Source organism: Urocitellus parryii, chromosome 8, assembly GCF_045843805.1.
Source record: "Urocitellus parryii isolate mUroPar1 chromosome 8, mUroPar1.hap1, whole genome shotgun sequence".
NCBI classification, from domain to species: domain Eukaryota; kingdom Metazoa; phylum Chordata; class Mammalia; order Rodentia; family Sciuridae; genus Urocitellus; species Urocitellus parryii.
The window spans coordinates 130,598,769-130,623,146 of record NC_135538.1 but is presented as its reverse complement, the minus strand read 5'-3'; the positions used below and the strand labels follow the sequence as shown (position 1 = coordinate 130,623,146).

The window sequence follows — 24,378 nt, the reverse complement described above, 5'->3', positions numbered from 1 at the left end:
GGATAATAGTACTCCCAGTCCCCACACAAAACTTTCAGACTTCTGCATATACCTTTTGTTGACAACTTAAGTCTCCAGGAAGAATTGAGTGTGTTGAGTTCTTCTGAGACATATCATAGTATTTATGCCTGGCAGATCTCCTTCCAAGGGTTAGTCTGTCACCTTGAGACCTAGAACTTCAGGTTTTTCAAAAAGGCCTTCAGAGCACCACATTGTTTAGGTCAGCCATGCTTTTTGAAGTATGTTCAGGAATATAACCTAACCCCTGGTGGTAATTTCTTCGCCAGATATTTATGGAATACACTGGAAATCCTCTGTATGCCAGATACTGACACAAACACATGCACAGGTAGCTACCAATATTACAGACATACATTTGTGCACATACACATGACATAGAATATGCACATATATACATGCATACATTATATGAGTACACGTGCGTATAGCTTCAACATGCATATACATGCGAACATGCACACACAATATATATATGCAGACACAAATTCTGAAATAGACATATGTAGTATAAATAAAACACTGACAAGGGTAAGCCTGACCCTTTTCCCTCTTGGAGAGGTAGGACCAAAATATATTTTTAAAAAAGTCACCCTAAGCCCTGCAAAAGGCTGTAAAAGAAACAAAAAGAAGCAAAAAAACTTTTTCTTTTACCCTGAGATAAAAATTGTAGTAGTGGAATGGAATGGATGTAAGGTCTCTCTGGATATTTAAGCTGACACTTGGCATATGAAAAGGAAACAATGCAGGAGGGATTAGCAAGCAGTATATGATGAATGGCACATGTGTCATGTGGCATCTGAAAAAATGGGAGGAAAGCCCCAGACTGTCCCTAGCAGCCATGCACATGTCAGGAGAAGCTCACTGGGCTGGCCTCCTGTGTTAAAAAAGATCACTTTGGTTGCCTATTCTAAATAAATTGTCAGAGTGAAGGTGGCAGGAAAGAGTGGTGGTATTGGATGAAGGTTTTATGTTGGAGAGAAATTGGTAGGCATGATTTGTATTTTGGAAGTAGTGTTGATTGGTCTTGCTGGATCAGATGAAAGAGATGAGGGTAGGTTGTCAGATATAGCTCTGTAACAGGTTCCTGAGTGAACAGGTTTGCCATTTTCAGAGCCTGAAAGATTTGAGAAAGAATGTGCTTGGGAGGAAACATACCAAGTTTCTAAGATAGTGGACTCAAGAAGAGATTGCAATAGGCAATTTGAGATTCAAGTATGGGTCTCAGAGAAAACATTTGCACTGGAGATACCATTTGGAAGGATAGAAATACCATTTGAAATTGTAGGAACAATTAGTGGGAGAGTAAAGAAAGAAAAGTGGAGGAAAAGTGTTCACAACATTCAGAGAACAGCACTAGCCCCTTAGTGAGCAGAACATTAATTTGCAAATATTTCAGCACTGAGGTTCTATATTACCAGCAGCATGATTCGGCTGGGGAAGGGAGGGCAGTACTGGGAATCAAACCCAGAGCTTCACGTGTGTTTTGTAATCCAATTGTGGGATTTTGACTGAGCACTATACTGGACAAAAACAGAAAGCAAGCTAGCAGACTCTGAGAGCTATTTGGACTTGCCTAAGTGGATATGACTCAGACAAGAGGCACAGACAGGTCACTTTCCTTACCACAGTGCCCAGGGTGGTCAGATTTCATATATATATATATATATATATATATATATATATCACATCACTCTCATACTTAATACACTTTACTTATTTTCATTCATCTTAAAAATAAAGGAAAATATCCATTTTGCTGTACTAAGAATTTAAAGCATCAGTGAACCTAGGAGTCAGCTTTTTTGAATGGTTATTGAGGTGAATTTTGAGCTTAGGGTTTTTATTTATACCTTTAATCCTTTCAAAGCAAAAGTGAATTTCTTCTAAGAAAAAAATGACAATTTCATAGTTTAATATAAAATTTAAAATAAGTGTAAATTAGAGTTTGAAAGATGAATATTTATGTTTGTGCTGACCATTTCTTGTCAGTCCTGTCAGACATTTTTGTTGGAAACAACCAACAATCTAATCCTTTGTTTACTCATTCATATCAATATTGTTAATTATATAAATTCTATATACTGTTTCTTTAGTTTATACAATGTGTGTATATGTGTTCTATATATCAATAAACACGACTTGTATTTTAAAGTTAATTTGAAGTCAATAACATAATCATTGATAATGTGATTGTTTTTAACTTGAAAGGTCTCTTGCCATGTATATGTAAGGGTTTTAATTTTAAGGAATAATTTTTACATAATATCCATGAAATGTCAGAATCTTCTTTCACATGGTGTAATTTTGTTGTTGCTTTTATATTTGGAGTGTTTTCTCACCTTGCCCTCCTAGTATTTAATTGTTAAAAATTGGTTAATAAAATGCCAACTGAAATCCAGTTGAACAGATCTCTCTTTTAATCAATATGAAGTCTTCTACACATTACTTTAAGGAAAAGATGGAGTATGTCAAAAGCAGAAAAAAAAAAATTATTCTAGAATAGTAGAATGTATTTCTTCCTAAATTACACTGTAAAATCCCCGAAAGAAGAGCCGTAATTTATAATTTTTTAAAATAAAATTACATAATGCTTATATTTAAAAAGTATTTACCAGGGAAATAGAATGGATATCCTATGATTACTGTACCTTAATTTAGAGTTTACTCTTCATTTTACTTCTGTACTATCTAATGAGAAATTATGTTTAAAATGTTATCATGGATACATCGTAGTTTAACCGTAGTTTTAATCATAGTTTTAATTATTGAAATACCATATGAACACTTTCAAAGTTGGTAATTTCAACTTAATTTTTAGATTTATTTATGGGAATTGTTCCTAAAGGTTTTAGAAAGGTATGTAACTTCTTGCTGGTATAAGAAAGGTTTTCTAATTCGTCATCTTATAACCAGAAACTTAAATTATTTTTTAAGTATCCAATCAAATCAGCTCATATCTCATGTTCTATGTACAACTTTAAAAGATTTATTTTTATAAATTGTTCCTAAAAGACAACTAATATGTTTTCTTTGTTTTAAAATTTTTAAGACTGCCGAGAAGTCAGGCCAAGTTGAAAGATCAAAGAATGTAAGGCAAAGACAAAATGATTTCAAGGTAAGTATAAGTATGCAGAAATACAGAGTAGGGTTTTCTCATCTGAGGTTTTAAAATCTGAGAATATTTTACAGTGAAAGTATTTGTTATTGATCAGACTGATGACATTTCAGTACATTTCTGCTTGTCCATTTCTAGAAAATGATTCAGGAAGTAATGCATTCTCTTGTGAAGTTGATCCGTGGAGCTTTGCTCCCACTCAGCATCCGAGAGGGAGAAATGAGGCAGTATGGAGGCTGGGAGGTGAAGTCTGAGCTCTCTGGGCAATGGCTTGCTCATGTCATCCAGACCATAAGGTAAGTATAGACACATGGTCATCAAAAAGGGTAAACACACACAAATATACCTTCTTTTTTTTTTCGGGGGAGGGGGAGAGTGGACTTTAGTATGGGATAATGATGTTTTAATATAGTCAGCAAGGAGGAAATTTTCTTTGTCTCTGTCCTGTTGCCTCTACTATTTCTCGCTTATCATCTGATAATGAAACTCTTAAACATTCCTGGTTTTTATGTTGGATAAGAAAACCAAGTTGTATGTGTATCTTTTCTGTTGCTTAATTCAATATTATTGTTATACCATGATCTTGGTCTTCATTTCCTTTTTTTCATCATAATGGTATATAGCTTGTGAGCTCTATGAAACACAAATACAGATGATAAAAGCAATAGGAAGGAATTGCTTCAAGATCCCTTCTGCTAACTTTTGTTTTGTTTGTTTCCTAGGCTTACTTATGAGTCATTGACTGCCCTCGAAATTCCTAATGATATGTTGCAGACTATTCAGGATCTTATTTTGGATCTCCGTGTACGTTGTGTAATGGTCACATTACAACACACAGCAGAAGGTGTGTTAAGAAAAATTGATAACACTACTTGGACAATAGTTATCTGAATATACCCTCTTCTTTCAGCTTCCAAATCCTTGAAAATAAGTGAAAAGTACTCTTAGGAAATTCATCTCATTTCTATCTGTTCATCAGAGGTTTTTTCATTTTGGTATCTTTTCCAATCAATTTAGCTGAGATGAAAGACATGCAGAAATTGAAGCAGGTATACTTGAAAATAGTTCAGAATATAAGAGCATCCTTACGGCAAATGTTAAATAGAAAATGTAATATATAAAATATGGATTTGGTTTCAAAAATATGTGTATATTTAATTTTTTTTAATTTGGAAAAAACAATGTAAAACTGAGGAAAGGCTATTAGCAATGGTATTATGAATACTAGAAATTATAGATGCATTTTGATTTTTCTCAGGATTTTCTACATAGAATCATAAGAAGCAGTAAGGTTAGTTTTTATAAAGCAGCCTTTTAGGTATTAAATATTTTTGAAAACATTCGAGAACATTGTTAGAAATAACACAAACCATTACTATCTGCCACTGGGCTTTTTAAGTGGGGAAGTCACATCACTGTAGACTTGATAGTTAATACATTGTGCAGCTGAACATTCCCATCTTAATTCATCCCCTCACCCTTTCTCCCCAGGAATCTGTGCCAGCCTGTAATGTTGAAGGTTTGGGTAGTTTGCATTCCTTTAGCCAAGTGAGAACTATGCTGCCTGCCATTGTCAAAAATGTCTAGCATTCAAATAGAATCCCACGTATTAATCAGAAGTTTTAGGGAAAAAAATATTGTAGGGCTTATTTTGTGCTTATCTGTCCAGTTTAGAGTACTGAATAAGTTATCCTCAATCAAGTGATCATTAAGCCTATTTTCCAAATTGGGCTATGTAATAAAAATTTTTTATTTATATTAGTATTTTATTAGAAAAATCCAGTAAGCAATACATATTTAGTTTTTTAAATCTACAAAAATTAAATTCTATTCCTACTTTCATCAGGTTTTTACAAATCTATATAAAACAATTAAAGCCATACCCTTTGTAGAATTTTATCTTTATAAATATCAGTGAGATAATTATAATGAAAAGGACTGTATGCTTGTTTTCCTTGTAGAAATAAAGAGATTAGCTGAAAAGGAGGACTGGATTGTTGATAATGAAGGATTGACTTCTCTAGTAAGTTTAAATTCTTTTTCATTATTAGTCATTATTGTTTATTATATTAAAAATAAATCATTTACTACATTCATTAGGAGTTTATGCTCTCTGCATTACAACTCTAAATAGTTTTCTGAAAATAGAAAAATAAGCTTTTTTTATTTTTCATTTTTGCTTAATGCTAATCACATTTATTTAACAATTAGTGAAAACAGTGTGTTTCTTTTAGAGTGGCTCCTTTTCTTCCTGTATCACTATTTTTGTTTGCATTAGTTTTTAGAAAACAGATTATTCTTAATTCCATATTACTCAGCAACTTCAAATTTTCAGAAAAACTGGACAGAAGAAATACTCGTTCCAGCCCCTAAGCTTTGTTTAACAAAACAAAAATAACAAGCACAAATCTTTGCAGATGTGTTTACAGGTCAGGCAGCAACTATAACCATGGTCTGTTCTTTTCATATAGGTTTTAGGGTTTCAAAATACCTATGAATATAGTTTTCATAATTTATCATGTTTTTATACCTGACTTATGAATCCCCCTAATAATCCTGTATGTGGGTGTGTCAGTAAGATTGGCATTTGCCAATAAAACATCCTAGCGGTTTATATAAGAAAATTTCTTTTTATCACACATTGGCCAGATAACTCAAGAATTCTATACCTAGAGGCCCTCTGCCTTCTCTGTGGTTCTTTGTACTGGCTTCTGCTCAGGATGACCTCATGATAACTCACAGCCTCACTCCTGTTAGGAAAAAAGTCCAGGTCTTTTCTAGGAGCCATGGCTGACAGCTCTCCCCACATGTAGTTGGCATAACACATTTTTGTGTCCACATCCTCAGCAGCAGAGGCAGGGAAGTGAAGTTTTTCAGCCGAGTTTGTGGCTGCTCCCAATTTTAGTCTTACCTTAGTGAGAAAAGGGAGAAAATAAATTGTGGGAAGAATACTTCTGGTTCCTGCCTCAGATAAGAAAACAAGAATAAAATGATTTTGACCAGCTCAGAGTTATAAACCAGTGAGGAGCCAGGCTGCTGAGGGACAAAGCGCCCACATAATAGTTTTTCTTTTCCTTGAATTTTGAACATCTTATTAACAATCTTCCTTTAGCAATTGGAGAACTTGGGGCTTGTTGTATTTCTCCAAAATTGAAGGCTCTACATTAAGGTGATACAAATATATGCAAGCATTCCTTACATTAAGTAACAACATAGTTAAGCTTAACTTCCTTTTTTTTTTTTTTTTGTTAAATCATGCTTGAAATGAGTTAGAAAAGTTTATTGTTTTTAATAAATTTGTTATAATTCTATTTCCAAGAATCTCTAGAATAAAAATATCTTAATTAGATTTACTCCATTTGTCACTGTTATTTGTATTTAAATAAAAGCTATTCTGTATCTTTTTCCCCCTCACATTAAATTCAAAGAAAAAGATATGTAGCAACTAGGGCAGCCACTTGAGATCCTATAAGATAGAATGTAAAATATTTCAACTTTTATTATTGATTACATTTTGAAATTATGATATTTGTATACTTTGAATTAAATAAACTGTTAAAATTATTTGGTTTTAGTTTTTTTTAATGTGGCTACTGGGAAATCTACACTTCAATTTTGTTCTTGTGGCTCACTTTATATTTCTGTTGGACAGCACTGGTATGGAGGAAAATATACTGCATTTGATTTAGAATCAGAACTTATCCTGAAAAAGCCAAATAACCTGACTAACCCCTGTGCTTTAATTAGGAAAGGAATAGAATAATTCTTCCCAGTGTTTTGAGTTAAGATTAAATGAGATACTGTAGACTGAAGCTTTTGTAAACTGTAAAATTTTAGACAAACATAAAGAATCATTATTTGTTAATTGAACATGTGTAATGAATGGGGCCTCCATGGAAATTCCTTAAGTTTACATTATTTCTTATTATATTGTAAAGTCTGTTTTATACAACCCTGTCCTAATTATCATAGCATGCTTGAAGGACAGGTCCAAGAGATCGATGAACCGTCATCCACTGAGTATCTTGCCCCAAATGAAATAGGTATGAGCAAATTAAACATCAAATCACTTTAATTCCTGGTTTGTGATACCTGCCTAAAATTAGTTTTCTGCAAAGAAAAATGGGGGGGAGTATATGTTCAGTTTGAGAAAATTTAAGTCTTAGTTGCTGTGATTCTGTTTCATTAAAAAATATATATATATATATATATATATATATATATATATATATATATATATATAAATAAAAATTTGATCCTCAGCCATGAAATAGCTATATATGGTCAGCCCAGTGTGTGCTTCACTGACAGTCACTGTAACCAAAGACGGTTTGTTTACTTGATTATTGTAATTGTCCTCTGTGAAAATGACCTGGGATAGTTGCTACAAAATGTGTTTGTAGTCTGTCTTTAAAGTTTGACTACCCTAGTGCAATTATACCCGTAAAATGGCTAATTCATTGTTTGACCTGCCATGTAAGTATGTGTAGGGAAGATCTAAACCCCAGTAGACCATGAAACGAATGACCCATGAGAAGGAGCACATTGGGAGTCAGCCAATACATTTTCTGGTCAATGTCTTTGACGAAATAAGCCAACAGAATGGATCTGATAATGCTGACCAAGGTATTAGCCATTCAGCATGGATCTCTCTTAAGAGAAAAAATAAGTCAACACTTAACAGCACAAGTCTAGAATCTAATTTAAAGTAGTTTAACCTTATGTATGTGTGTAAAATTTTTAGACTTTGAACAATGACTTAGTTCTTGCAAAGCTTGTCACATTCCTCTAATTTATATTTTCTTAACATTTTCATACTACCAATCCCATTTGTTTCTTTTCCTGTGAGTGCTATAGGGAAACATTCTTATCACGTTAATGAAATGAATGTTGAGTTTTGCCACCTATGACTGTTATTTCTGCTGAAGTATTATCTTTAATTAGAACTTCCCTTCAGTGCTCCATAACAGCTTACTTGAAAGCATCCTGTTTTCTTCTCATGTTGAAAATGTTTTCTGCCTTTTTTCAATTTGGATAATTCTGAGAATTTTCTTCTTCAGAGGAACTGGAATGATTTGTGATAACTTCTTGTAGAGTAGTCACCTATCTTGGATGATTCACTGAAAATACACAGAGATAGCACTATTTGATTCTTTTTAGAAAAAAGGAAAGACAATTATTTAGACTGTCATTTATTCTCAATTTAACTGAAACTGCTCATTGAGCTTCTGTTACTCCCTGTCCATTTATTGTGTTAATATAAATGTAAAAATTTTAAAAGTGTATTTTTTTTTAATATTTATTTTTTAGTTTTCAGCGGACATAACATCTTTGTTTCTATGTGGTGCTGAGGATCGAACCCGGGCCGCACGCATGCCAGGCGAGCTCGCTACCACTTGAACCACATCCCCAGCCCCATTAAAATTGTATTTTAAATTGTAATACAAGAAACACTAAGTGAACACACATGAATGTCAGTATTTAACTGTTCATAGTTGAATTTTTCATTTTATTTTCAATATTATGATTATTATCATTGTTTTAACAACTTAAATTTTCATGCCTTCTGAGGCAGGAGGTCAAAGTTTAAGGTCAGTTCATCTAACAAACTTTTTTTTGTTTTTTCCTCCATGGTGCTGGGGATTAAACACCAAGCCTCACACATGCTAGGCACTAATAAACATTTTGACTCTTTAAATGCTTTCTGTGTAGTCATCATCCTATATGCCTCTTGTTTTCTACTTAATACTTTAAAATATTCTTTATGGTGCCCTCTGGTGGTTTAAGAGAGCAATAAAATCATTAAAGCCAAGGCACTATTTTAGCTTTCATTAAGTCAGGGCTACTTTTTTTTTTTTTTTAATTTTTAAAATTTATTTTTAAACTGATATATAAAAGCATAAACATTGTACATATTAATTGGATGTCATGTAATGTTTTAAAATTGCATAATTTTAAAGTTCAGATAAACATATCTATCTCTTCAAACATTTGTCATAAATAAATGGTGATTTTTAATGTATTTTTTATCAAATGGTACCTTTGATGGACAAAAATCTTTAGCTTTAATATAGTTGATGTTAGTTGATGTTTTTTTTCATCTATCATAAGAAAGTGTTAATTAGTACCACTTCTATTCAACACGGAATGGAGGTCACATGCCCTGCAACATGGCAAGGGAAAGGGGTGGAGAAGAACAAACCAGCTAGGAGGTAAGGGGATCATTAAGAATTACAAGGAATTAAAAAAATAATATAACTTGCAAATATATGATTGCATATCTAGAAAATCGTAAAGAATCTACAAACTATGAGCCTTAAAAAAAGGGCTACTTTTTATAAGGAAATAAACTTGTCTTTTAAAAATATGTATACATTTGTCACTTCTTTCTTCTGTTAGTTTTTTTTCCCCAATCACTTTTTTAAAAAATTAGTGCGTATTTTGAGGAGAGGTTCATGCCATATTTTGTGCACAGAGATGGTTGGTTGAGCACTGAACCTGCCCCAACTCAGTGCCACTTGAATAAATCCTAACCTTTTCTGTGGTGCTTGTGTTCACACTCAGAGATTATGACTTGCTGTCTTCAGTGCTGGCAGTTTCTTACCCCCACCCCTGCCCATATGCATACTGTCTTCCTCCAGAAAACTTGCTACTTTCCTCCCCTCTTGCTCTTCAGGTCTCAGCCTCAGTATTCTTGCCATCTCAGGGGCTTTCTTTGTCCTATTTAGAGAAGACCTCCCTCTAGCACCATTTTTCTCTGAGTTTTATTTGTTTTATTCATGATGCTTATTTTGTTATGCAGTTGAAAATTTATATTTCTATGCTTTAAAAAAAAACAATTTTTATTGTGACTTTCATGGTTGTATGTCCTGGCTAAAATAAGCATTTCATGAGAATTCTGTCTTACTCACTCTTGTGTCACTGTCATCCAGAGTAAAACTTCAGACACACGTAGGAGCCTAAGGTATTAGAATTCATTCAAGCTTATTAGTTGCCATTGGTTGGACGTATTTTTGAGTTTCATTTTTTTTCAGTTAATGTATATATGACTGCAATTATTTATTTCACTTACAGATCTTATGCATCCTCCAGATCATTATTTTTAACATTAGATTTTGTTGAACCATGCCAGAGATGTGGAACATTGAGGAAACAGCTCAACCCAGAATATACCTGGGATATAATAGTGTTTCAAATATAAACTCAAACTGGGTGCACTGGCACACACCTATAATTCCAGCAACTCAGGAGCTTGAGGCAGGGGGATCACAGGTCAGCCTCAGCAACTTAGCAAGGCCTCAAGCAACTTAGAGCCCCTGTCTGAAAATAAAAGACTGGGGTATAGCTCAGTGGTAAAATGCCCCTGGGTTTAATCCCCAATACCAAAAACAAACAAACAAACAAATAAATAAATAAATAAAGTAACATATATGCTCATTATATATTGCATCATTTGTCAGAAGAGTAAAATTTTGAAGAAAAATTTTAGTGATATTTGAGTTTTCTTCTAGTAAAATGAGATGTAATTTAGTTTTAAGATTGACCCACTTAAAAATATTTTAAAGTGTAAAAAGCACATGCCAAATCTAAAACTTGGTGACTAGATTATTATTGGTCAGATTATTTGTATCTCTCTTCCTTTCCAAACTCCTGGAAAATTTAGAGTGCTTGGCCACATTACTTACTTAAGTTGTCTTCATAGCCTGTGTTTTTTTAAAAAATTGAATATGGATATTTTTTTCCTTTAGCCATGTCAGTTTGAACAGTGCATTGTGCACTCCCTGCAGTCCCTGAAGGTCGTTCTCGAGTGCAAGCCCGGGGAAGCCAGTGTAAGTTTCTGCTCAATTCTACCTCCATTTCAGAATTTCTTGAGGAATCCTTTCCACAGTTTAAAATTTCTGAGTCATTGCCATACAAGAACTTCTTTTCCTTATTGATTATGTATTTTATTATTATTATTATGTTTTAGCTTAACTGCAGGATATGTTGATTTCTAATTCTAAGATGGGATGATAAAAGTTAAAATATGAGTACAAGGGTTGTAGGCAACACTTTGTGTATGAAGTGAATGACTGACCTGGGTATTGTCAGCCACCCTGGGACCAGAACTACCCTAGGTAGGAAATCACCTGTGGTCCAGCTCTTCAGAGCAAGATGTCCACACATATAGCAGTTTTAACTGTTTGTATTCAACTTTGTAAATAGTTTTATTTTCTTAGAAAGTCCAAAAGTTTTAATCATAATTTTTCTTCACAGGTCTTTCAACAACCTAAAACACAGGAGGAGGTTTGCCAGTTAAGCATCAATATCATGCAGGTAATATTTAACAGCTGTGATACCCAAAGCCTGGGATCATACATGCATTTAATAGTCAGCTCCTTCTATTTATAATATGTATATAATATGTATTTATAATATGTTAAATATGGATTCATATTTGAATCTTTTCTATGTACATAATAGTTTAAAGTAAATAGGGTATCAAAATAGTATTTAAATCTAGGATTAATTCCTGCTTGTTTTAATAATATCTGAATATTTAATTTGTTAACCTTTCCATTTTTGTGTTCTTATGATACTTTATTTCTATTTCCATTAGATCACTCCATTAGAGTAAATTAAATGATAATTATTTGTTTACATTTTATCTGGAGTATAAAATTTTTGATTGGGATCAGTTCTTTCTCTGTAGGCACATTGTATAAACAAAGTTGAAAATGTTAGTGAATGAACAAGGGAAAGAAAAAAGTTTTTTTCTCCTAAAATATATTCAAGAACTTAATTGATCAAACCATAGGTGCTTTTAATTTCTATCTCTTATGTGATATATATTGAAGCAACATACCTGTCACACACAAATATACACATATAAATATACTTAATATACCCTGACAACATACAACCGATGATATAGATAGTTCTATTTCATGTAAAATAATTTTCATGTCACTGAAACTATCTTTGACTTAGGTTTTTATATACTGTTTGGAACAATTGAGCACCAAGCCTGATGCTGATATAGATACTACACAGTAAGTAAAAGTGAAATTATTTTCATCAATGCATTTAAGAGAATTAAAAATATAGACTGAAGTTACATATTTGGTTTTATATTCTGAGATTTCCTGTAAGAGAGGTAAATTGTTTATATTAAAGTCATGATTTTATGTGGCCTATGCTTTTTCCATAATTTTTTTATCTTCTGAATTTATTGTAACCATATTACAGACATTTTGAACAAATTTAAAACATAATTAGCTTACAGATTGTCTAAAACAACAGGTTTTATAAATAATAAAATAGCGGGAAATTGTATACCTCCTAGTTGATTACTTTTATATTCCTGGTGTTAGGGTGCTAAACCAGATCTCTTGTTAGAAATTGAGCCTTTGGTTAGAGTTTAGCCTGGGCCAGGCTTAGTTATTTGAGCTCCAGAGAATACTTCCTGACTTGGTATTTACAAATTCATGGGATGGTTTTTCAAAGTGTGGCTATATTGGACAATAGTATAAAATGCTGAATTTGTTTTCTTAACACCAAGTTTTTCTGAATGTTTATTTCTTAGTACTGGCTTTTGCTTTCCAGTATATTAAAACTTTTACCTCTTTGAAGGCCAATAAGTTTTTAATTCTTCTAGATTTTCTGATTTGATTTTGTATATTTAGTTTATTACATTGCCAAAAATGTGTATAGTTAATCAGAACCTTGATATTATTGATTAAATAAATCTTTCCTTATTGCTCTGTTATAATTTTTTCATATATCAATGTATTAGATAAACAGGTACAATGTGTTTCTGAGCTTTATCTTCAGTAGATTTATCAAATATATTTTATATTAGTGCTGTGTTAATTATCTTTGGTTTATGTTTTAATGTTTTTCAGACTGGCCTTCTTTTATTATCTCTGTTTTAAAATATTAGTTGATATTTTCATTGCTTTAGTCTTCTATATTAATTTTAATTTCAGTCAGGTTTAAAGAAAAGGAATGGTGTGTTTATGATATGTCCTTCCTTCTGTCTCCAGTTTTGTTTCTAGTTGTTTGTGGGTTATCAATTAATTTCCTAATTCACCTCACCTTTAAGTGGATTACTATGAAAAGGAAGCTTCAAAAAGCCCCCTGGAAATTCTGATAGAAACACTTTGAGTAAAATTACTTGACATTTTTTTCCTTTGATAGTTTGTTTTAAATTCATGCCAGTTTTGAGAAGGTCCAAAAACAGTTGTTGTTGTTTTTTTTTTTTTAATGGCCCATGTTAATTGATAGCCCACTGTGCCTTCTTTGAGAGATTAATTTTAAAATGTTTTCAGGAAACTCACAGAAAGTTATTTGATTTCTTTGCACCAAAACCTTTTTTAAAAAAGATTTTTAAAAAAACTTTTAAAAATGTGCATTATAGTTATACCAAACCCTTTTAAAGTGAAATTTATATATAGTTTGTTACATTTTTAAATTTCAGTGCTTTAATTGTAACTCTTCTATAATTTAGTCTTTCTGTAGATGTTTCTTCTCCTGATTTGTTTGGAAGTATTCATGAAGACTTCAGTTTGACTTCTGTAAGTAAGCTAATAAAAATAAAGTAGGATGTGCCATTTAAAATTATTTAATGACTAGTCCATAAATCAATCTGAATTACTTTGAGTATTACTTCATTGCTGTAGCATGTGTATGAAACAGTGCCTATACATGGGAGCTATGTTATGTTATATGAAGATTTTAGTAAAGTATAATTAAATGTACTCCATGTTGAAAGCTTTTTAGCTGGAGTTGCATTTAAACTCCTGTATACTAGTTGCATCCCTGTAGGTTCTTGAATGTTAAAAGGTGTCCTACTAGTTCTCTGATGTTTGAAAGTTGATCCTCTGGGTAGGAGGCACAGGACAAGGGCATTTCCTCACGTCTGTTGCCTCTTCAGCCAGAGAAGCTCTGCTTTTTCCTCTTTTGTTTCTGTGAGATCCCCATTTTATTTGAATACAGGTTTCTTGGCAAAAACAAAACCAGATCACTATGTATCTGTGCACGCACACATGCATATGCATACACGTGCACACACACACACACAAACACATTTTTCATGTATACATGTACGTGATGATTCAGATATAGACATTGATCATGTAGGCAAACTTAGATGTTGAATCCAGACTCAAGCTATCTATGTTAAAAAAAAAACTTCCTCTGATTTGTGATGATTTATTGAGTTTGTGTGTGCATGTGCGTGTGTGTGTATCAAGAAAAAAGAACATCTGAATTTCCTACCCTGTTATTTGTTATTTCCACAGTAATTTTAAGTATATATTCCTAAATAATAATGTGTTTGGCATATTAGGAAAAGTATTGTCTAGTCAAAGTAGTTAAGAATATTATTCTAGGTTTGCTCATTTGGATGACTAGGTAGAGAATGTTAACCATTCACTGAAATAAACAGCTTCTAAAGAAAGATTGAAAACTTAGTTTGGGAGCATATTTGTCCAATGAGTGACAGTCAGGGATAACTTCTGGGTGATTCATTGTACTTGTCTGGATCCTAGAGAGGTTTGTGAATAAGCCATATATACACAATAGAAGGCCTATGAATAGATAAAAATACTAAGAAAAATACTGGTGTTCTGTCCAGCAGAACTTATACTCAGAGTCTCCCTAGACATGGTGGCAGGGGAGTTCCTGCAAGGTACTGCCCTACACCATCCTGGAATGGGGCCTGTTGGGATTTCAAAATGCATGGTGATTAGTCCAAAGCATTTATTAGAATGCTTACATATGGAAGGGCTACCATATCTCCTCTCGGTGGACAGGGGACAAGAGAATAAACATCCACAAAAGGAGCCCGAGTTATGAAATTTAGGTTTAAATAATCTGACTGAGGGTGGGTTGGTTTCCACATACTCAATGGCACAGCTCATCTTCGGGTACCTTTCAGCAACAGCCCAAACAGCTTCCTAATGCCAGAGATAAGGCCCAGCTCAGGTTGAAGCCTGCAGAGCAAGACATGCAGCTGACTGGGTCATAGAGGGGTCAAAGCATTCAGCCAGGAACAGAAAATGGGGGTTCTAGGAGAACCCACATTAATAGAATGAGATAAAGACCAACATGAAAATAATATTGGGGATATATAACCAGTAGTTATAGAGTGACTAACAGAGAGTCTCAGCATTTTCTTTTTCTTTTTTTTTAATATTTATTTTTTAGTTGTAGTTGGACACAGTACCTTTATTTTGTTTATTTATTTTTATGTGATGCTGAGGATCGAACCCAGGGCCTTACACGTGCTAGGCAAGCGCTCTACGCTGAGCCACAACCCCGGCCTCCTCATCATTTGCTGAAAAGGAATAATTGTAGAGCAAGAAGGAAATCTTGGTAGAGCAGTGTACTTTGAACAGGCGGAAAAGAGCATTTAAGCAAAGAGATGCTGAACAATCAAACTGAGGAGGATCAGTTTGTGGGAGATGAAAACTCAGCTTTGTGGGCTGTGTTGTAGGAGCTGCTTCTGTAGGTTAATGAGGGAACAGCTGATTGTCCTGGAGGAGAGTGACAGGAGAAGGCCACACACGAAGTTTAAACCAGTCTTTTCATGTGAACCTGGAAAGAAAGAATGCTAAAGAGGGTTGGGGCTAAAGGAAAGGTCTTTGAAATTGATAGACCTTCCATCTATCTGGCCAACTGTACTTTTTCCTCCTTCTTTCAGAATAAGCTTAATTTGTACATGGTAACTTTTCTAGTGTTTGAAAACTGCTTTGCTTTCTTTTGATAGACCTTCCATCCATCTGGCCAACTGTACTTTTTCTTCCTTCTTTCAGAATAAGCTTAATTTGTACATGGTAACTTTTCTAGTGTTTGAAAACTGCTTTGCTTTCTTTTATTGATGCCTTGTATCCATTTAGGTATTTTTCTACTGACTTGTGGGCATTCCCAGACATGGGGTTGCTGCTCTGAGCCTAAATCTGTACCTCTTCAGAGGTGGAGCATGAGAGCAAGCACAGACTCTCTGTGACTTGCCTCCTGTGAAGAATCAAAGTTGTCGCTCTTGGCTCACACTGAGCTTATGCTCAGAGGCTACCCCACTCCTGTGTTTTATACTTGCTGATATCAGCTTGTCCTGTTTTATTCACCAAAAATTGTCCATTTGTTACCAAATTCAGTTCCTATTTTTCCCCATTGGAAGATGCCTTTTTAATTTGGCCCATCTTTTCAGATGATTTCTATTTTAGGTCTTTTGTTATCTAAAGGGGAGGCAGTTATGGTTAGAAAGAGATCTAGATTTTGAGTCAGGGAACACAGGTTCACATCCTAGTGTGTGCCTTATTCACTGTATAACCAGGGATATTATTGAGGACATCCAGGCCTGGTCCTGTCCTGGATAACTGAGAAGAAAATAATGCCTCAGACCATATTTTTTCATCTGTAAGTGCTGTATTAGATCAGTTTGAGCTGTTTCTTTTCAAATATTCGTTTCCCTCTAAGGTGCTAATAATAAGCTTTTGATTAACCATGCAACTCTAAGAATTTGATTATGGTGTTCATTTGTTCTTCCCACTTTTATTTCATCTGATTGATTAGATTTGAGAGAAAAATATGCTTACTAAGTGTGAGACTTGAACTCAAGAAGTTTTTCTGTTTTTGAAGAGGAACTATATATATTACAATGGGGAGAATCAAGCAAAAAGAATTCACTACCAGTGTAGAGAAGACTCAGGAGGCTGAGTTTGCTGGGTATGAAGCTTTTTGACTCATAAACTGAGAAAGCAGTTGAGGTTTCTGAGGAGTATATCATGTTTGGAATGACTGATGAAATGTCCAGTTTGCTTATGCCCATGTGCTTTGAAAGGACTGCATAATGGCAGAAGTAGGCTTGGGAACAAGAGGGGGAGATATAGTCTTGCCATTCCTGGCTTCATCTGTACAAATTCTAGCACTTACCCATTGCTTTCTTTCTGGTACCTTTTCTGCCACTTATCCACTTAATATGGAAAAAGAGTTTTATACATAATATCACCCTGTTAACTTTGTTATATGTCCCACTTCCTATCCACAAGTTGACTTAGAGCCATTAGCAATATTTTTATTTGTTTGAAGTTACTTTAATTAAATTTTTTGGCTTTTTATTTGTGTTTGATTAGGACCAAAAAGGGCAGTGAGTAGGCTATACTCTGCCAGAAATAAAGATGAGAACATTTTAAATTAAAAAAACCTGGATATAGCTGGGTGTGGTGGCATATGCCTGTAATCCTAAGGATTTGGGAGGCTGGGGCAGGAGGATTGCAAGTTCACAGCCAGCCTCAGCAAATTAGTGAGGCCCTAAGCAATTTAGTGAGACCCTGTCTCAAAATTTAAAAAGTTAAAAAAAAAAAAAAAGCTGGACATGTGGCTCAGTAGTTAAGTACCCTTGAGTTCAATTCCTGGTTACCCCCCCACCTGCTCGACCACTGCCCCCAGAAAAGAAAGAAAGACGTTTAGAAGGTCTGTGGATACTTGATTGAACTAAGTGAAATTATTAGAAAACGCAAGATTTGCTTGGCAATTAAGTTCAAAGGCTCTAGTTCATCCTTGATCCATGTAACTCAAAAGAACATCATCCTATTTGTATCTGCCTTTTCTATACTGAACTACATTATTGCAAGTTATTCTTTTTCCATACAGAAAGAATATGCCAAATGTGGTTGAGAATTTTTCCTAGACAGTGGCTTTGCCTTAGTTTTAGTCAAGAATCTTGAGTTAAGGCCCTAGATGAGTCACAGTTGTTCCAGAGAATGCTCTCACACCAGCAGGAGTACAAGACCCCTGGCCTCAGTGACCACATTAGCAGCCTAAAGGGCCATTCCCAGAATTTTATCTACACACACAGTTTCTCTGAACTGTAGGATATTGTATTCATAAGTATTGGGGTCTGATCATTTTTATAAGAAATTACTTAAGTGGAACAGGACCCTGGAGAATGTACCAGCAAATGGAGCTCTACTCCTTCCACTTGACTGACCTGATCACTTCCTGTGGAAGAATCCCCTGACCTTAAGGGACCCTCACTCCCTATTAGATGGAGGTTATTCCTACACACAAAAAAGTTCTTAAAAGCCTGAAGTTTTGAAGAGCCTATCAAACAGATAAAAGGGTAGTATTATTCTCTTTCAAGTTATAAAAAGTTTATAAACAATTTTTCTGACAATTTCTATACTTTATGTAGTTATTTAAGGTATCCATTTGTATAACATTTTTGTGTACATAAAATTGGCATAATAAACATTATTTGATTTTTCTTTTTATTTTTTTATTTTGGAGGTGGTTTTTATTTTTTTATTTTTTATTTTTGAATGTAGGGCCTTGCCCATGTGAGGCAAGCACCTATGCCTGAGCACATCTCCAATTCCTGTTTGACTCTTTAGTGTATTATGTAATCATAAGCAATTAGTAGAACTGTAGAATTGTGTGATGTTTCTGCCTATGTTAATGTTAGGAAAGACATAGTCAAGAAAAGGAAAGCATGCAATATAGAGGTTAAAGAGCAAGATATTATTATTAAATTTAAGAAGTGATAAGGTTTATCTTTTACATTTGCCATGTGTTACTATAAATGTATTTCTAAAGATTTGTTCTCCTTTTAGGAGCAGCGACTTTTGATTGTCCTGAGTAATTGCCGCCATCTAGAACGTCGTACTTTCTTAAATATAGCAGAACATTTTGAAAAGCACAACTTCCAGGGAATAGAAAAAATAACACAGGTAAATGAGTTAAAGTTAAGTGGACAAATTGATCGTTTTCTGAACTTTGTTTACAAGCTGTTTTCTTGTCCTTCATTTTTTTTCTTTCCTGTGCTTGTTCCTTTTTCTTGCCTTCCCTACAGCCACTTCCTTCTGCTCTCACTCACACTATCTTTAATGATTCCCTTCCTTCTCATACCTCCCATTGAACAGTTAATTTAATGACAGCTACTTTCTGTAGAACCATGTTTGCAAAGTTAGATATGGTTCACTCCCCACCTAAGCTCTTTAAAAGTGAGGGAAGAAAGTAAGATCTAGGCATCAAATGTCAGATTTAACTACTTTTAGGGTAGAGCTTTTAGATATGACCAAGAGCAAACTCTCTGAGCCTGCGGATAAACCTCTTCCTGCTGATCCACACCTCTCTTTCCTCTCTTCCTTTCCATGTGACCACAATGATGCTTTTGCTGTACTTCTCAAGCATGTGTGCACACACATGCATGTGCCCAGCTCATAACAGCTGCAGGATGCTTAACATCTGAAAAATACATCATTGGATATAGAAAGATATGGAGAAGTTGGATAAAAATAAGTCCTGTACAAATCATTTGAATGGTTTTTTTTAATCTCTATTGTTATCTCTTGTTTATATATTTTTTCAAGTAAGCATAAAAGGAAAAAATGAAATAACCTTGTTATTAAAGTTTGGTTGGTTCCTGGGCAAAGGTTTATCAGATTTCTAGGTAAAAATGTTGCTAGAACCACTTTTTAATGTCAGTACACTTTTCTCAATGCAAAGAATAAGAAAGATAATGATCTTGTTAATCATACAATCAAAGTGTACTGTTGGTGGATTGCATACTTTTTATAAATGATGGTTCCAGTTCATGAACTAGATTGGGATTTTTTTTTTTCTTCAAAGAATCAAAATGTCATAGTGGGCGGCACTGTCTTGTTTTCCTGCCTTTTCGTAAAGATTAATCATCCTGATGAGAAATGTTGTAACTTAAGGCTGTAGGGCCAAATGTCTAGTTTGTTTCCAGAAATTTTTGTGTAAAGAGTTGCAATATGTTGTCTTACATTAAAAATTACTATGTGTAGAATGTGGGTACTCTGTTTTCGATACATTAATAACATGAATATTTTATTGGAGAAATTTTATTTTAAAAATATATGAAATGATTAAGAATTGCATATAAGAGAAGCAATAAGTTTGATTTTTCTCCAGATTTCTGTGAAGTAATAATTAGAAACTTTCTGTTGCTTAGGTTTATATCATTAAGATGCAGAAAATATTAAGGATCTGGGAGTGTATCATAGATAGGCTTTATTCCCACTCAGAACCTGAATTTGGATTTTTTAATAAATTGATCATCTTGAATACTTATAATTATTTAGTTACGGTTGAAACCAATAGACAGTATTCAAGATTTATATTATAACATTTCTCCTGTTTCTGTTTTGTTAGGTGTTGAACCCTTTATTTTCATGATGTCCACCAAGTAAATTATTGCTTGCATTCAAGGAGAAATGTTGCCAACTGCCATCATTTTTCATATGGTTCTCTTTCCAAATGACAGATGATTCTAGAGTTATCTTAGAAAAATCACAGGGTACAAAAGGTCGTAGTTTTCAATTCTCTTCTCTATTTCTGCTCTTAGAGATAATTGTTCACTAGAGGGCTTTTCATGTGGTGTCACTGGACATTAGAACTTCTCTTAGACCTCTTCCTGGTGTGATCTGGTAGTTGGCCAGATTTTCTTCCAGGTATATTTCCTCCTACATTCTTCTCTTCTTAACCCCCACCCCACAATTGCTAGATGTTTTAGTCAGCTTTTTTGCTGCTGTGACTAAAAGACCTGACAAGAACAATTTTAGAGGAGGAAAAGTTTATTTGGGGGGCTCATGGTTTCAGAGGTCTCAGTCCATAGACAGCCAGCTCCATTCCTCATGGCTTGAGGTTGGGCAGAACATCACCGTGGAAGAGTGTGGCAGAGAGAAGCAACTCAACTGATGATGATGATCAGGCAGCAGAGAGAGACTAAGCTCAGCCCACCAAATATATACCCCAAAGGCATGCCCCCAATTACTCACCTCTTCCAGCCATACCTTACCTACCTTCAGCCATCATTCAGTTAATCCCATTAGAGGATTAAGGCTCTCATGACCTAATCATTTTCCCTCTAAACCTTCTTGGATTATCTCACATATGAGCTTTTGGGGGACACCTCATATCCTAGCTATAACACTAGGGATTGAACTGAGGGCCTCAAGTATGCTAGGCCGGCATTCTTCCACTGAATTATACCCCCGCCTTCTTTCTAGTTTCTTATTGCTACTTCATTCAGTCAGTATAAGACTGAAAACAACCAATTTTTGAATTCTTTTCATCTTGCTTCTCACATTCAAAAGTAGAGTTGAATTAATCATAGGAACAATATACAAATAACCATGCTTTTTAGGATTTTAACATTAGAAACCAGAATGATTTCATTATGTATATTTTTTCTCTATACAAATAATCTTGAGAAGTCAGTAAGTAAATAAGCAAATAAATAATGGATGGCATTATTAGCCCCATATTCTTCATAGGAATGATGTTCAGAGAGGCCAAGGACTTGACCTGAAAGTAGCAGAGCAACCAGGACTCAAAATTTAAGTTTTCTCATTCCAAATCCAAAGTGTTTCCTGCTCTAACATCTTAAAGAATGAAATTATTCTCATGAAAACACACCCCCTCCCCTCCCCAAAAAAGAAAAGAAAATGAAGCTTGTTGATTCATTTAATGGTAATTCATATAGTCAGAGTATCCAAATCATCTTGCCCTACAAGGGAACCTCACCCTACAAAGTTCCTCCATGTTGAGCCTTCATGGGTCTTTGTGCTTTTTGGATCCCAGACAACAAATGACATGTACCTGGAAATGTTTTTTTTTTTCTAATAATACTTTGTTTTTCTACTAAATAAAAGTAGAACCCAACTTTTTTTTTTTTTTTTTTTTTTTTGCCGTGTCGGGGGGTGGGTACTGAGAATTGAATGAACCTAGGGGCACTTGCCCACTGAGCCACATTTTGTATTTTATTTAGAGACAGGGCTTACTGAGTTGCTTAGTGAGGCTGGCTTTGAACTTGTGATCCTCCTGCCTCAGCCTCTCAAGCTGCTGGGATTACAGGAATGTGCCAACGCACCTGGCTAACATTGTTTTTAAAAAGGAAAAAAATGGGACCGAGGTTGTGGCTCAGAGGTAGAACGTTCACCTGGCATGCATAGGGCATTTGGTTTCATCCTCATCACCACATAAAAATAAAGGTATTGTGTTCACCTACAACTAAAAAAAAAAAAAATTTCAAAAAAAAAAAAAGGAAAATAAGAAATTTAATCAAATAAAAATAAGAATCGTGTTTTATGCACTAACTATTTTAGTATTTATAGTACTAAAATACTATAAATATTTTAGTGGTACTATTTTAGTATTTATAGTAATTAGTATTTTATATTTACTGCCATCTATATGTTATAAAATTACAAATAACATTTTTTCTGGGTTCATTTATATTGAACATATTTTTCTACTGAATATTCTGTTGTGAACAGTAATATTTTTATTAACTATTTTTGTAAAATATGAATTTTAGGACTTACAGTATAGGTTAATATGAAAATACCATCTTATTTTTTAACCTCTCCCTTAGTAGGAACCCTAAAGTTATTTTCCATTTTTACTGTTGTTGTTACTAAGAAAGAATGATATGCGACTGCTTGATCAATATGATTCTGTAACACGTGCACTCAGAAAAGTGAGAAATTATATCCTATCTATATATGATATGTCAAAGTGCATAAATCCATTCTATTGTCATGTATAACTAATTAAAACAAATAAAAAAATTATAAAAAAGAATGATACTCTTTTATCATATTTCTAATTACTTCCTCACAGTGGATCCCTAGAAATAGACTTATAGCTCTGAAGACTTTTGGCAAGTATCACCAGATTGCTTTTAGAGAGTTGATCTTACCACATTTTTGCTCTCATTTCTTATTACAATTTCCATTTTGAGAGGTAAAAAGACTCTTTCATTATATTTTAATTAGCATGACTTTCCCCTTTAGGGGGATTTGTACTTTTTCATCTGTTTATTGACTGTTTATGTTCTAGAAGAACAAGTTTTGAAGGCAGTTAGAGAGTTAAAGAAATACACAGAGTTTTGTACTCTTAACTGTGCAAACCAAATCTGTGTAAGTTAAATTCTTTGAGACTTCTGAAACTATACTTCAGAGCAGTATAGTTAATAAACTTTAGCATATAGTTTTTTTGTGGTAGTTCTAATAATATAATGCCAAGGAACTTTTTAAAAATCATGTGAAATATTATTTTAACCTTGTTCCAGTCTTTAAACAACAAACATCTAATTTAGAGTTTATGTAATCATATTTTTTTCCTGACTTGGGAATGTGGACATTAAACAAGTCTGGAATTAAAAAATTCATGATTGAATTTTTATTTAAGCCCCTAAATCTCTTTCAGAAACTCTAATATGGAAGGTCTGAAGAGTATAGTTTGTTTTTCTTAATATGTGCAGGGAATCTGAATTAATTTTAGTCCATGAGAATGATTATTCACCCTCCCCTTAATATTTTTGTTTGCTGTGCTTGTAATTTGTTTTTTCTTCATATTGGGAATGGTTTCCTCAGTTGATTTCATCTACCGTATAGCTTTATGTACCACTAATGACTGTGATTCCCAAATCCTTTATCTTTAACTTATGTGTCACTCGTACACTTCAGATCCATTTCCCACCAGATTTCTTCACTAGAAGTTTTCATTGATGCATTCCAGAATTAGCATGCCCAAACCAGAGTCATCTTCTTTCATCCTTTATACCATCTTCTTTCTCTTTTGTATTTCCTATATTAGTAAACATTGAGTCCTCAAGCCAGAATTTGGGAATTATTCTCTTTTATTTCTATTTGTTTATTTATTTTAAATTGACATAAAAATGTATATATTTATGGAGTACAATGTGATCTTTTGATATATGTATGCATTGTAGAATGATTCAGTCAGACTTATTAACATACCCATCCCCTTATCAACTTACTGTGCTTTTGTGGTGAGAACATTAAAATTCTATTCTTTGAGCAATTTTGAAATATGCATTATTTTTAACTATGGTCACCATATTAGGCGTAGTTCACTAACACTTATTCATTCAATCTGGCTAGAACTTTGTGCTTTTTGATCTCTCCTTTCCATCCTTTTCCCCTTTCCTCTCTCTACATACTCTTGAGTTACCTGGTTTCTACCATTTTGTATGAGATAAATTAAAAAAAATATATTTGTTATATTTGGATATAAGGTGTTCCCCAAAAGTTCCAATGTTAATGCAGCATTATTTAGAACTGAAATATTTGGATTGTGAGAACTGTAACCTAATCAGTTCATCCTAGTTTGAATGGACTGACTGGGTGATAACTGTAGGCAGGTGGGATAAGTCTGGAGGAGATAGGTCACTGGGGGCATGATCTAGAAGGATGCATCTTCCTTTC

The 24,378-nt window shown here is 33.9% G+C and overlaps 1 protein-coding gene across 2 annotated transcripts in view; it reads left to right on the top strand.

Moving 5' to 3' along the window:
* Exoc2 (exocyst complex component 2) overlaps positions 1-24,378 on the top strand; it is a 197,043-nt gene that overhangs the window by 111,795 nt on the left and 60,870 nt on the right. For both annotated transcript variants that reach the window (XM_026398921.2, XM_077801565.1), the window contains exons 14-22: positions 3,071-3,136; positions 3,275-3,432; positions 3,859-3,980; positions 5,098-5,159; positions 10,885-10,965; positions 11,393-11,452; positions 12,107-12,168; positions 13,626-13,692; positions 18,733-18,849. In XM_026398921.2, the coding sequence (XP_026254706.1) occupies positions 3,071-3,136; positions 3,275-3,432; positions 3,859-3,980; positions 5,098-5,159; positions 10,885-10,965; positions 11,393-11,452; positions 12,107-12,168; positions 13,626-13,692; positions 18,733-18,849 (795 nt within the window). The remainder of the gene's footprint in view (positions 1-3,070; positions 3,137-3,274; positions 3,433-3,858; positions 3,981-5,097; positions 5,160-10,884; positions 10,966-11,392; positions 11,453-12,106; positions 12,169-13,625; positions 13,693-18,732; positions 18,850-24,378) is intronic.